This window comes from Alligator mississippiensis, chromosome 3, assembly GCF_030867095.1.
Source record: "Alligator mississippiensis isolate rAllMis1 chromosome 3, rAllMis1, whole genome shotgun sequence".
NCBI lineage: Eukaryota > Metazoa > Chordata > Crocodylia > Alligatoridae > Alligator > Alligator mississippiensis.
Genome location: NC_081826.1, coordinates 62,446,135 through 62,460,761, shown reverse-complemented (window position 1 = coordinate 62,460,761; position 14,627 = coordinate 62,446,135). Strand labels below are relative to the sequence as shown.

Here is a 14,627-nt window from a genome sequence, read left to right as displayed (position 1 = left end):
CAATGGGCACCCTCGATTATCACCCGCCACGTCTTTGATGGTAAATATATGTTAGGGAGGCTGCCTTTACGTCATCTTGGACACAAATTGATGTACTCTGACCCTGTGGACTCCTGGACCCCTTGTGGGTCCCATTCTACAATGAGTGTTTCGGAGCACCCTAGCCTTATGGTTCTATGCGTGGCTCCAACCACCCCTTTACCATGCCCCAAGCCCCACAGATGGAACTAAAGTTGTTCGGTCTGGGTCTTGTTATAATTTGGCCCCCTTGTCCTCCCTGGGCCCTCCGTGGCCCCTGTCTTGCTCTGCGCCTTCCAAGCGCTTGGGGCCAGTGCACCCCCAATGCTGCACCCTCTCTGGCACTTGGGGCAGTGCACCCCCAATGCTGTACCCTTTCTGGCACCGGGGGCCCCACACTGCCGTGGGCCCCCTATGAGGCCTCCTCCTTCCCCTAATAGCCTCACCCAAGCCACTGGTCTTAAACAGTAAACAAACACAAGCCCCTGAACTGTAATATAAACTCAAACTGCCTGACTATAATGTCATTCAAACCCTACCGGGGAATCCTCCATCCCACCACAGTATCAGGAGCTGCTCATGCAGTCAGGCCTCACCGTGTTTCTTACTCCAGCAGAGCTCCTTCCCCCTTGACTGCTAGCAGGGAACTGTCCTCCTGGCCTCAGCCCTGGGGTTTATATGTGGGCCAGGCCCTACCCCTTCTGGTCAGCTGACCTCTGGCAGGTGTGGGCCACTAGTTCCCTCTGGTTGCCCTGGTGACCAGCAGCTGGGTTCCCCACTCACTGCTAGGGCTCTTTCCCCAGTGGTTTCCACTCTAAGGAGCAGGGCACCTAAGTGTTCTGCGACAGACCAGTTGGACAGCTAGAATGAATTAAGAACCTGGGCCTTGATTCAGAAAAGCATCCTTAGTACAGAAAGGACTTTGGTTAGAGCTTCATTTTAAACCTCATACTTAAGCATCACTCAAGTCAGTGGGATTTAAGAACATATTTGCGTGCTTTTCTGAACTGAGTCCCAGAGGTAGTGCTTCATATTTTGCCAGCACTATATTTCCAAGACATTTCTAGAACAGGATTAAAAAAAAAAGTCCAAGTCATCTCAGTCATGCAGAGATCCATAAGGTCTCACTGAAGCCAATGGAAGTATATAGCAATCATGAGGAAATATACATAATTTTGCAGGATTAGGCCCTAAAATGGGAAGGACATTGTCCCTGACCTGAGTAGTCTTAATTAAAAAATCTCAAATCTTTTAAAAATTCATTTTAAATGGAAATATTTTGCAAATATTTTAATATATTTTTAAATGTAAAAGGTCAATGATGCTCAGAATTTTAGGATTTTATTGATATGTGGCATCCCAAATCCAAGTTTTTTATCCCAAAAATAAAATATAGCTGAACTTGTAATGAAATTAGTCTGTTGCATACATTTCACATGCTGAAGCATGTGTAATTCCCTAGTCCCCACATACTTTCTTCCCCTGTAAATAGAAGAACTAGTCATAATTCAGCCTAAACTGCAATATGCAAAGAGAAAGCTCAATGCGTTTTTTATTGTAGGTTTGGTATAAAATGCCTGGCTGTCTGCCACATGGAGCAGAAAGCTTGTAAATTCAATTACATGGCATTTCAAGTAGAACGGGTCCTAATGTTGAAGATAGGGATTAGAGATGGCTGCCAATATTGCAACAAAGCTCTGAGGAGGATTATTATTTTTAGATTACCTTAAGAACTGAGTTGACTAGCTCACCCTGTGTGTTAAACAGATTGCAGAAACTGAAAGATTAAACAGTGGGTGAACTCAAATAGAAACATGAAAGTTGTGTGAAGAACCTTCACATACAATGTTTTACAGGAAGATTAGCTGCTTTAATAACACTCACACTTTTCAGTTTTTTGGTCAGGATCTATCAGAAGGGCAGACTTGCAGATAATTGTTAAAAATGGCATTGTGTTACTGATTTGGAAGCATCTCTAACAAATGTTTCTATTTAAGCTTGATAAGCTATAAAATAGTAAAATTTACATGAAAAAGCTATGAGTGATCTTGTGGTATATTCTGAACTTGCTAGTAAAATTTGAAGTTAATTAAAAATACATGTGTAGTGAAAAGTTCAGTCAAAACAGACTTTATATTTACAACTTGTCATGAACTAATTACTAACCAAATTGTTTTTTTAGGAAGACCCTAAAATGATTACACTTTTATTGTTTAATTGAAATCAGACACTTTGAGCCTGCTTTATCATTGTTTATTTGCCTTCTGTGCTTTATTCTCAGCCCAGTGCTAGGGAATACAAGATGCTCTTGGAACCTATTGTCTTTGACTGCAGGAAAACTGGAAATCAAAGACAGGCTTCCTCCTCATCTAAATTTCATCTTTTCATGCTCAATGAGTTCTTATGGAGTGCTGTGGTCTGAGGTGAAAGATACTCTGCCAGGAAACAATATGTTAGTCTGGTCTATATCTCTGATAAAAAGTGGTCTTTAAAGATGGGGGAGTTCTTTTTCCTGAAAGTCTGGGCCTTCTTGTGGAGCCTCCTGTGCTGTTCTGGTGAAGCATGTGTATGTGTGTGTCTGTGAATAACTAGGCCTTCCATCTTTAAGTATATCAATAAGGGTAAAACCCTTCAAGGTCCTTAAACAGGGCTACTTTTGTGCATCCACAGAGCACTGTTTTTATCCATATTACCCCCAATTAACTCCTGGGTATTGTTAGGGGTTAAGAGTTCTTAGGCTTTGATCCAGCCATCAGGTCCACAAGTATAAACTATTGCATTTGTATAAAATGTCATTGAAATAAATGGAGCTTCGTGTGAGTGTGTGCATCTATTACAACAGACACAATTTAAAAATCAGTGCCTTAGGGTTTCTTCCAACAAGAAAAACCACAGTGACTTGCACCACTAAGCAAATGAAGTGCTAAAGTCTAGTTTGCACTATAATAGCTGAAAGACACTCTCATTAATATAAGTTATTTATAACTGATTCTTTCCATTCCACTTCTGTAATGTTATAAAATGCAGGGAACCAGTTAAGGCAGTGATTTAATTTGGGCCTCTTTCCTTTGTAATTTTTCATGCCAGGAATAATTTCCCTAAGTAATTTAAGTAAAGAATACAAAAATAAATAGATTGTATGTGAACAAATAATGAAGACATGGAAAAATACTGTTAACATTTTGATACATGGCTAACTGTAAAAGCAGGCAAATGTTTCCTGAAAAGACCATGTTGATGTATTTCTGATGCTATGTTACATTGTCTTACCTTACTTCAGAGTGAATGAGGCCCAAAGCAATTTCCCTAAGTGAAACTTGCCAAGGATGTTTCTTCAGTAATGTCTTTTATATTGAGGTGTAAAATTCACTGTAAATGTAAATGGTCCATTTATATACTATAATACATTAAAGACCAGGTGTAGGTTGGAACCTTGATCTCAAAGAAAGTATTAAATAACCAAACCCAGGCAAATTTATACCTAACTCTGACTAAACCTTTCAGGTTGCAAAGAATAGTAGCTCCCCCCCACCATGGTTCATTAGTCTGGATTAATTGCAGTTATGTTTGCCTAGAAATATTTCTGTGTTTGTATTTGGCACATGAAGATGGTATATTATAAACTCCGCTTTTGCTATCATTCAAAGCCAAGTTGTATTCATGTCATCTATACCTGGCCAATAGGTGTAAGGCTAGTGAGAAGCTGGACAGAGAGGTAACAATACTATCCCTCCCCATCAACACAATTCCCTTGCAAACTTGAGGGTTTATTTTTAATATTTGACCTAATATTGTTCCTGCCATCCACTTTCTTGGGCTCTCTAAGGAAAATAGGCAACTTCAAGTCTTTCTGAAGTTATTTAAGACCTGAATAGCATGACACAGAGAAAGTTCCCATTTCCCAACCATCATGGTCATGTACCCTTGTCTAGCCATTACAATCTACTTCTCAGGTTTTTCAAGCCAGTCAGCATAAGGAGGTTGCAAAGTTATGTGACTGGAGGCACCAGAGCCCTTTGTCAGAATTTATTCCGGTATAAACTCTGAGGTGAATATTGTCCAAATCTGAATACTTTTTCATCCAAACCAGTATTCATAGACAAATGGCATTTCTGTCCTGCCAGATGATCAGAAGCTTTTTAGGTGAGCTTGTGGACTACCTAGCGCCAGAAGAGATTATAAATCACTAACTACAATTTTATTATCATAATAAATTTAGGGTTGTTTGTGCTGGTTTACATGGCATTGTGCTGACTTAACATAATTATCAAATGACTAGCTTTTATATACCATTTTCTATTGCTTTAACTGGGTTTGTCACTAAATTAAATTTCAGATACTAGGTGCTTTCATTTATTCTGTATATAATAGCACAGTATTGTTTTGGCCTTTTGCCAAATTATACCTCGGCTAATAAATAGCTGATATTTATGGGGTTACAGATGCTATAGCACATTTCATCAACATTTCCAAGGTATCTGATAAACTGATTACAAAGGGTGGAACAGATTTTATCCTCAGATATTTTATTAACTTCACAAAGAGTTAAAAGCATATGCCTGAGGGGAGAATTTAGATAAATAAAAATATGTATGGGTATAGACTGACAGTATATGTTATCTCATATGTGTGTGTATTTCACTAAAGTCTCAATACATGTTTACAGAACTCGTGTGTGTGTGTGTGCCCACAAAGATATATACATATGTAAATTATATGTTTAAGACTTAGTGTCTATGTATGTATGTTATTGCTGCGCACAAACTGTTGTACAGATAGTGACACAGATGCAAAAAATCATAATCTTACAGAGTTTACTTATAGATGAAGTACCTGACTTCTTCCATTAGTTTAAGTGCCTTTATGGAGGATGAGACACTGGACTACCTTTCCTTAAAATGGTCGTTTTAGTTCTGTATGGGTTTAATCCTTCGGGATAGGGACAGACATTCAAAAAGCCTGAGCCTGAACTGATTCAGTCTTTGCAGGTTAGTCTAACCTGGCTAGGCTAAATCAGTTTTGTAACCAGACAGACATCCCAGAAATGCAGGCATGCACCTGCAGTGACTCAGGTTAGAAGCCAGGGGATGTTAGAGCAGCCCTCCCTGGGGTGTGGCCAGGCTAGCAGGATGCTATGATTAGCCCAGCAGGGAATTGATAACATTGTTTAACACCCCAGACTCAGTGTTTATCACCCCAAACTCAGTGTTTATCACCCCATTAAGAAAATAACACAGGGACATTACCAGCTACCTGTTGATTCAGCAGGGACCATAGCCAGCATGTGGTCTGCTAGCTAATACATGGACACCAAAACAGAGGGGAGGGGGCAATTCCTGCTTAGTGGGGAATAATTTAGTGGGGGAGAGGTGAGCAGCCTGTAGTCTCTGCTGGAGCTGCAGCCAGAGGGAAGGGGCCTACGCTGCTGTGGAACAGAGAGCCCCACCCAGCCCAGAGAGCATGCCGGGATGCTGGGGGAGTCTGATTGATCTTAAATCAGCAAGTGGTCTGGGATAGACATTTCATAAACCAGTTTGGCCCAAATCACTTAAGTCAGATGACACATTCAGCCAGGTTTCTCTCAAACCGGTTTCAGCCATTTTCAGACTGGTTTATGTGCACTGAATGTGTGTTCTGTTACAGGTTTAAACCAGTTTCTGATCACTTAGACTGGTTTATGTGTAATGTCTGTCCCTAGGCTCATTGTTACTCTACATGTAGGCAAGAGAGAGGTGGAAGGTTGGGTACAAAAACTAGAACTCTGTGGCAACACCAAAAGGTACTAATAAATTGTGCTGCTGTAGTGCAGAGGATGTCTATTTGCTTTATGGTGGGAGAGCATGGGCAGCTAGAGCTGCCTGCAGTCTCCCGTTGCCCCTGGCAAGTGCTCCTGGGATTTGAGAGGCCTGATCCTGTGCACTATGGCAATTCTGGCACATGATTGGGTACCTCAAGCCTCAGAAGCACCTGCCTGACTTTCCCTGCTTCCAGAGACACATTACTGGCAATCTTCAGGGTGGCCTCTGGAAGCAAGGGAAAGTTGAAGTTCACCACCTGCAGAGACTCAATCTCCAGGAATCCCAAAGATTACTGTGTGCATCTCTGAAAGCAAGGAGTATGTCGCCCTTTGTTCTGCAAGATCAATGGGACATCAATGGGCAGTACAACAGGCATGTGTCTTTTGCCCAACAAAGTGGATCAGCTGTGCTGGAACATATCCCCACATAAACGATCTGTTTCATTTGGCAATGTTTGTTTCTAGCTGAAGAGAGGAAAAGGGCTAGAGGAGAAGAAGACAACTCCTTCCCTATACATGTAAAGCTATGGTTCTCAACCTTGTTAGATTCGTGACACTCCTTGGAAAATGCTAGCTTTTAACTTTTATTTTTTACTACAGACAAATAATAGAGCAGTTCTTTCATGGCAAAAAATGTCAAGACCACAACTGGTCAGTGTTTTTTACACTGTAGATGTCTGTTTAAAATCTCTGGGTTTATCTTGTGAATCATGTGTAGATGCTTCCTCCCTGTGGCACTGTGGCTGAGAATTCACTGCCTTAAAGTTAACAGAGTAAGTTGAATTTATTTGTGTACAGTCATTAGATAGCTCTCTCTCTTATGCCGTTTGGTTGGATTTTCAATCTAAAATAATCTCTTTCATTTTGGAGAGAGTTATTGAAACTCAGGTGGCAAATAAAGAAAAATGTGATTTACTGAATAGTAGCTAGCTGAAGCCAATTTTTAATTTTGCCTCTTGGTATTTGAACTCTTAGGCTTAACAATATTTGTTCTCTCAGCCAAAGAGTATGAGCCAAAGAGTCACCAGATTCATGCCCATATGTCAGGAAATAATATGTGAGAGGCAAGGATTTCTTCGGGTGATTCGAAAGCTTGTCTAACTTTATCCCAGCTATATAATTGGTATAATAAAAGATATCACTCAACGAAATCCTTGACTCTTGCATAAGCTCTGGATCATCATGGCAACAACCTCACCCTTACACTACTTACAAAATAATATAAAACATAAATATAGAAATATAATATAAATGAATATAAAACAGGAAATTCTTTAAAGTTTGAAGGGGTTTTCTGTACTATTTATTTAAGTTCTGCCATCTCATTCTCAGGGAAAAATGACATTAGGATTTAAAAAGTAAAAATAACATGTATAGCCCTAGAAATATCTGGATATATTCTGATCCATATAAAACTATAATATAGGGCCTGATTCTGATCTTCTTTGCCAGCAATAAACTTTCTGAGGAACCTCATTTTCTCAGCAAATAGTCCTATTGGAACTATTCAAGATAAATAGATATAAATGGAAAAGCTAATGAAATACAGTGTTATTCAGCTTGAGTAAGAAGATTGGCATCGGGCCATAAATAACTAAAGTAAAAATTTAAGTTCTTGATCTTGTACACACTAATGCATGTGAGTAATTTCACGCATGTGAATTTTGCTAATGAGTCAAAGGGCCTGATTCTGGTAACTTCAAATTCCTTGGAGCTCCCAGTGAAGTCACCTCTTAGGACTGAGACAATTGGGGGTATCTCTTGAATCTGACATTATTCTGCTTGCAGGATTAGCTTTAATTCTATGCTGTTTTCAGTTACAGATATTCAATTTAGACATTACTCGGGACCAAACATGAATATATTTTTTGAGACAGATCTGCAATGTAAGGAAATTTGAAGAACAAAAGCGGGGAAAAAAAATAACTATAACAATTTTAAAGAATTACATCAGTAAATAAATATGCCAGTTAAAGTCCTGAACAGCTTTGGTCATTCTAATTGATATGGTTTGAAATATGGTTAGTTTCTTTTTCCTGAGCAAATGTAGAACTTCACAGTTTAGCTATTTCTTTATAAACATGACCTGCGGTGATGCGGTCAAGTATGGTAAAGAATGTATGCTTCAGAAGGTTTAGATACTTGCAAGACACTCTGGTCTTTATTTGGAACAGATACTGTAAAATATATTCAGTGTATTCTGATTGATGCACAACGTATTCTCATCTAAGAACTATATGTCTGTCTGTTCAAAGAAAACATTTAACTTGCTTTTCCTGTCAAAATGAAACCTAGGTATTGGGATGCAATGTTTTGGCAATGTAATAAATGGCAATGTATAGTCTGTGTTCAGATAAACAGATAAGAATGTTTTAATTAATCTTTATGTTCATTGTTTTTTATGATTAAGCCCTGCCCGCTTGGTCAAATATTTTAGTTTATCACGAACAAATAGAAACTTAACAAGTTTACCTCCTTATGTTGTATTTTGAAAGAAATATTTTAAAACTGCGTTGAACAAGCTCCAAAAATAAGTTAGTAACTCTGAATACCACAGTGTTCAATAGTCGAATGATAGAATAGGTGTTTTGCTTGCCAGTATTCCTTCCAAATTGCTATAATGCTGTCTTGATTTTGGTTTTTTTCCTGAAAGGAATACTACTTGCAGTGATAAAAAATGTTGATTAGGAAATGCTATAATATTCCCAGAAGTGCTATTTTGCAGAGGTATGGGGTCAAATTATATGGTAATTTAAACTAAGTACAATCCCACTAAAATTGATAGGTGCATCCAGGTGAGCATGGACGTGCAGTGTCTGGTACCACAGACCTGTCTGCAGTGCCATACAACACACATTCTCCGTGATACTACTTTGCGGGGGAGGGGGAGAGGTTTCTGACCCCAGGAAATCCCGGTGTCAAAAAGATCCACACCAAAAAAAACAGGGTGACGCATGTGGCAGCAACGCATGCCCAAAACCGGAGCCTGGCTGGCCAGAGCCACACTTTGGCTACCAGCCACGCTTCCTGCTGCAGGCATGCCATGGGTACAGCTCCTGGATGCCTCCAGGACCCCAGGTAAAGCTGCATAGTTGCTGGTCTCAGCCTCCCCTACTCCACCTGGAGTGAGCTGCTGCGTGCCAGAGTGCACATGGCAGTGGCATTGCCCAGGGACAAGTAGCAGCAGCACAAGGTGTGCTGCTGCTACTTTTCCCTAGGGAAGCATACATTCCCAGTCATCTGGATGCGCCCAATGGAACTATGCAGGTCGTAAACCTTTGCAGAATTTGATCCAGAATGTTATGTTAGTTTGGAACAATGGTTTATATAAAAGTATATATACGTGTGTGTGTGTGTGTGTGTGTGTGTGTGTAAAATAACTGGATGCTAGAGATGGGTGGTAAGTTTATCAGGGGTGACCACCAGTATCTGGGAGAATGTTTGTTCACCAGAGCGCTCCAAGGGATGACAAGGTTGAACGGTTATAAACTACTGCAAGACCATTTTAGGCTGGACATAAGGAAGAATTTCTTTACTGTCCAAGCCCCCAAGGTCTGGAATAGCTGCCATCGGAGGTGGCTCAAGCACCTACATTGAATACCTTCAAGAATAAATTGGATGCTTATCTTGCTGGGATCCTATGACCCCAGCTGACTTTCTGCCCTTTGGGCGAGGGGCTGGACTCGATGATCTTCCAAGGTCCCTTCCAGCCCTAATGTCTATGAAATATATGAAATCTATAGGCCAGATAGGACCCTGCACACCAGAATCAGGCCTGCATGCCAGGATTGGGCCCTGTGTGGTCTCAGCTGGCTCCTTTATGTAGGATTGGGTCCCACACTCCAAGATCAAGCCCTGGAACCTGCTCTACCTCTGTCCAACCCCACTTGCTGGGTTCAGGGTCCTGTGCCACCTTCACCTTGTCCTGTATGCTGGGATCAGGTCCTTTACTGCCCTGTGTACCAATCTAGTGTGCAGATCCATGGACTGGATGTCACAGAGCCAGGGAACAGATCTGGTCTGCAGGCCAGGGGTTGAGAACCCTAATAAAAATTGATATCTCATACTAAATACCAGTAATTTTTTATTTCAAGGCAGCATTTCTGGTAAATTTACTTAAAACTTCAGAGCACTAATTCCTTTTAAATTCCTAAATTAGGAAAGTATATTGTTCCAGCTTTCTTGTAAAACTTTGGATATGCATGTAAAAGTACATATAAAGATCTTAGTATTTCTCTTCTTTCCAACTGTTAGCATCAACCGGCATGGGACCTGGACATCATGTGCATCAGAAATGGAGGTTCCCCAAGCCAGAAACTCTTAAAAGATTCCATAGCGGCTAAAGAATTACAGACCATGGAAAAACACCTGGCTGGTATGTATAGTGACAAAAGATCTTAAAACACTGAACCCTATTCACCCAACCGCCATTAAAATTCATAAGTAAAAGAAAGGAGGGCTTAGCTGATATGCTGACAAGGGTAGATGAAGAATTAATTGTAAGCTCTCTTTCTTTTTCATTGGCTTTTCATTGGACAGACAGAAAAAATACAACATTTATTTGAAGACACAGAATTTTAAACTTTTAAATTTGAATATGTATGATCATTTAAAAATATCCCGATGACTTTCTGATGTACACATTTTAATAGCTACTGATGCAGTGCTTGGTGGTCAGGTATTGGTGTTAGACCTAATATTTATAAGACTTCCAAAAGCCTTCAGCTGGAATGAGCCAGCTTGGTCTCTGGGGCTGTATATAGATAATCAAAAAGCGTAAGGCTGAACCAATTTAATCTTTGCAGGTTAGTCTAAATTGCATAGATTGAACTGATAAGAAAGTGAACAGACATTCACTTTTCATTCTGGAAATGCAGTTACATGCCTGCAGTGGCCCAGACCAGAAGGCAGAGGATGCTAGGGCATGCCTCCCTGCTTGGCTGCAGCAGAGAGCTTGGGCCAAGACTAGCCTGCCCATCCTGTGAAGGGGGGTTTGCCAGGGAGATGCAAAGCATCCCTGCATGCTAGGGGACTGTGATTTAACTTGAATCTAGAGGGAATTTGGGACAGAAGTTCAGTAAACCCATTTAACCTAAATCAGTTAAATCTGATACTGTGTCCATCCAGGTTTATCTTAAACTAGTTTCAGCCATTCTGAAAGTAGTTTGTGTGCACTGAACTTCTGCTGTGTTACAGATTTGAACCAGTTTCTGATCGCTTATCCTAATAAATTTCTGTCCCTAGCCTGGGAGATTTCATGGAGAACTAAGGCAGTGTAAAATCAGCAAGATTATCCCCATTATATGCAATGTCATTTGTGCTGAAGCACTGATAGGATTAGTATTTTTTTAAGAGTATGAAAGGAAAACAGTTTGTGTGAAAGTATTTTGACTGGGGTTTTGTTTTAAATATACTTCAGCCACTTGGAATACGGCTTTCCCTCCTTCCTTTTTTCTCCCTCTAATTGTAATGAATATTTTTGTTTAGACTGAGCATAATAAATCATTCAAAACATACACCATTTTTACAAAATCATATTGGTTTACTCTGAATAACAAGTTATATTAAACAATTCATAACCTAGAAATATTTTGAAGTATACAGTTCTGCAGGTCTGTGCTGTACTTACTAGACATCATACCACTTCATGCTGATACCATAGCAAATAGCAAGCCTGCTTTTTAATAAATGTGATTCTGGAGGTTTGAAGATGTGGTACATGAAATAGAATTGACAGATATAAAAAGGTAAGTTATAATATAAAACTAATTCCAAATCAACTTTTCTCCTAACCACAAAAGTATAGGGTCAGAATACTTTAGGCCAGAGGTGCACAACCTCTGTCCCATGGGCCAAATGTGGCCCTCAGAGCCTTCCCCACAGGTTGGGAAATTTGGTGGTGAGGGAGCAGTGGCAGGTAAAACTGTTACCCTTCCCTACTGCTAAACTCCCAAGCCCCATGTGAAGGGTCGCAGCTGGGCCACAATCCTCCCCCAGCGTGGCCAGATTGGGGCTAGACCATGCCCCCTTCCCTGTGTGCAGATGGTTTGGGGCTAGTCCATGCCCCTCCCACCAGTTCCAGACCACTCCCCCTTCTCTCTGCCCAGCCAAGTTGGGACCAGGCCACACCCCCCCCATAGGGTTGGGCCATGCCCTGTTTCCTCCCACCCAGTCAGATTGAGCCCAGGCCATGCCTCCTTCCTCCTGTGGGGTCAGGCCACATCCCTTCCCTCCCTGGGGCTTGATTGGGTCGGGTCATGCTGCCTTCCCCACACTCAGGGCTGGGTTGGGGCCAGGCCAGGGCCCCCGCTGTTGGGGTCAGGCCCCTCTTCTCCCATATGGCTGGATTGGGGCTGGGATGCTTCCCCACCCACCTCTGCATGGCCAGATGGGACCCTGCCACTCCTCCCAGGCACCAGATTAGGTCCGCCATCTAGATCTGGCCTGCAGAGGGTCCAGTGGCACTACCCATTCAGCCTGCTGGACAAAAAGGTTGAGCACCAGTGCTCTAAACTTTCAGGTGGAAATAAATACAGGACCTGAGTCCATGGAGTGACAACAGGTTGGGCAGTGAGGGGTTCCTAAATTCCAGATGCACCTTTTTAAATAGTGTATTATGGCCTTGGGTAGTTCACCTTCCTACCTCATTATTTTTTGGTGATAAACCACCTGTGATAAGCCACCAGTCTACAGTTTTGATCATACTTTTTTAAGAAGACTGCTGCAATATCCTGCTTTGAAGTATCATTTTAGCACTTTCTGACTGAGGCCTCTTTAACAAACTCCTTTAGTTTCTCTAATTCTTTATTAAAATGTACATCTCTTGTCAGCCAGGTGTCTTTCCCCAGTGCTCTCAGGTTTTTGGTTTGGGTAGCTAGATGAAGATTCAAATTCTTTAAAGCCAGCTTCCTGTTAGAAAGAAACCTACCTTCTGGCTGTTTTCTCTTTTCAGAGCATACATTGCTTGGAAATGTACAATGTTTTAAACTTGTGTAGCTATATAAAACAGATTGATCAACTGTTCTTAATATTTTGAGCATTCTGTCAGAGCTTTTAAGTTTTCCATCCTTTTAGGCATAGTATTTTCTTACTTTATTTTACTTCTAGTACTGATACTAACTATATCTCAGAAAACAGTTAAAGACAGAGAGTCTAAATGAGATTTACTTTAGTATTTGTGTCTAACCTATCAACTTGCTACAATATGAACCTTCAGATAAGTTAATAAGCAGTTCCAACTGTGGCCAGAAACATACTGAAGTGAATGAAAACCAGGTTCTTAAACCCTATGATTTCTTTTTCACCCTGAGGTGCATAGCATACAGAACAAAGGGTTAAAACAAGAAATGATGTATTTACATAATTTCATTTCCTACTGTTTAAACCTTAATGTTTCCTTGCAAGTTTTGGTAAGTTCTTTTCTCCCCGGTTACCTCCATCTGTGTGCTAGGAGAAGCATACTGCTTTTTGAGTTGCTCTATCAGTGTGCATCTCCACTTTGGACTACTGCCCACACAACCCTGTTTCTCCAAAGCTAATGTCTTTAAAGTTTCAGTATTTCTTGTGTTTCTAAACTCAGGCCTGGAAAATGGAGCTAGGCTAGGCTATAGCCCACTGAATACCTTCTCTTTTGTCCCCTCAAACTCTCTTGGTATTCTCTACAATATATCTTTGTTTCACTTTTAGTGTGTTTCCCTTCTGAAAAGTTTCTTTTAATTTAACTCCTTGCAGTCATGCAAGATAATATGAAGCAGGTAAACTGTAGTGCATATCTATACAAAGAGATATATTGCATATAGTTCCTTTATTCTTTACTTTGGTACTCTAACACACTCATATTGGGGTAGTCTGCAATACTTTATCTGTCCTCATACAGTTTGTGCTGTTGGTAGGTGACACTACACTGTGGAATTGTCTTGATGTATTTCTGCCCTATAAGCTGGCCTCAGCTGAGTACTGTAGCAGTGGGCCTTCTTGATTAATCTGTTCCATTCTTCCACATTTTTCAGATGTGGTCTTACCTGTTCTACTCTCTTTATTTTCTATATCTAAACTTGTAGAATTTGGCTTTGATTCAGCAGAGGTGAGTACAGCATTTTTAGCAGGTATAAAGTTTCTTCTGTCTCTGCAAACTGCCTAGTAACATTTTTCTTTCATAAGTTACAGCTGGCTAAGGACAGCTTTGCACTTCCTGAAGGTTGAGCAGTTTTTTTGTTGGAAGTTAATTCAGCCAAGTTGACACTTTGGTTTGGAGTAGTTATTCTGTGGTTACTTTTCCCCTTTAGAATATGTTTTATCATAAAAATAATTTTTCAATACATAAAAATCTTGTAAATATGTTATAAATCAAACTCTAAGCCTGGCATTTCTGAGATGTAAGTACTTGTAACAGTCGATTGTCCACATTTTATTTTCCTTAAATGACATTGACAGGTGGTTTTCTTAAAAAAAAAATCCTAAATCATGCCCCAGTTGCAACATTTGATACGTAACAAATAATGCTATCATGTTGGAAACATGAAATGAAGTTTATGCTTTTAATTGCTTTTAAAAAGTTGATGCAGAAGCAAAATCAAAGTGATAATGTGTGGAATAAGACTGTAAAGTTTCTGTTGGGGAAATCTTCTGAGTTTTTTTATATATATATATATATATATATATATATATATATATATAAAGAAATGAGTAAAAACATTAGTTTATCTGCAAACTAATTTACTGCCTAAAATTAAGGAAACATATGCCTATAAAAAACAGTGTAGAATTCTTATTAGGATATGGTGGGTACATCTACAGATGAAATTAATTCAAG

At 40.1% G+C, this 14,627-nt stretch overlaps 1 protein-coding gene across 10 annotated transcripts in view; it reads left to right on the top strand.

Annotated features, from left to right (window-relative positions):
- The window catches only part of C3H8orf34 (chromosome 3 C8orf34 homolog), a 545,250-nt gene that overhangs the window by 268,654 nt on the left and 261,969 nt on the right, over positions 1 to 14,627 (top strand). For all 10 annotated transcript variants that reach the window (XM_059723997.1, XM_059724000.1, XM_006260932.3 and 7 more), the window contains one exon: positions 10,070 to 10,190. In XM_059723997.1, the coding sequence (XP_059579980.1) occupies positions 10,070 to 10,190 (121 nt within the window). The remainder of the gene's footprint in view (positions 1 to 10,069; positions 10,191 to 14,627) is intronic.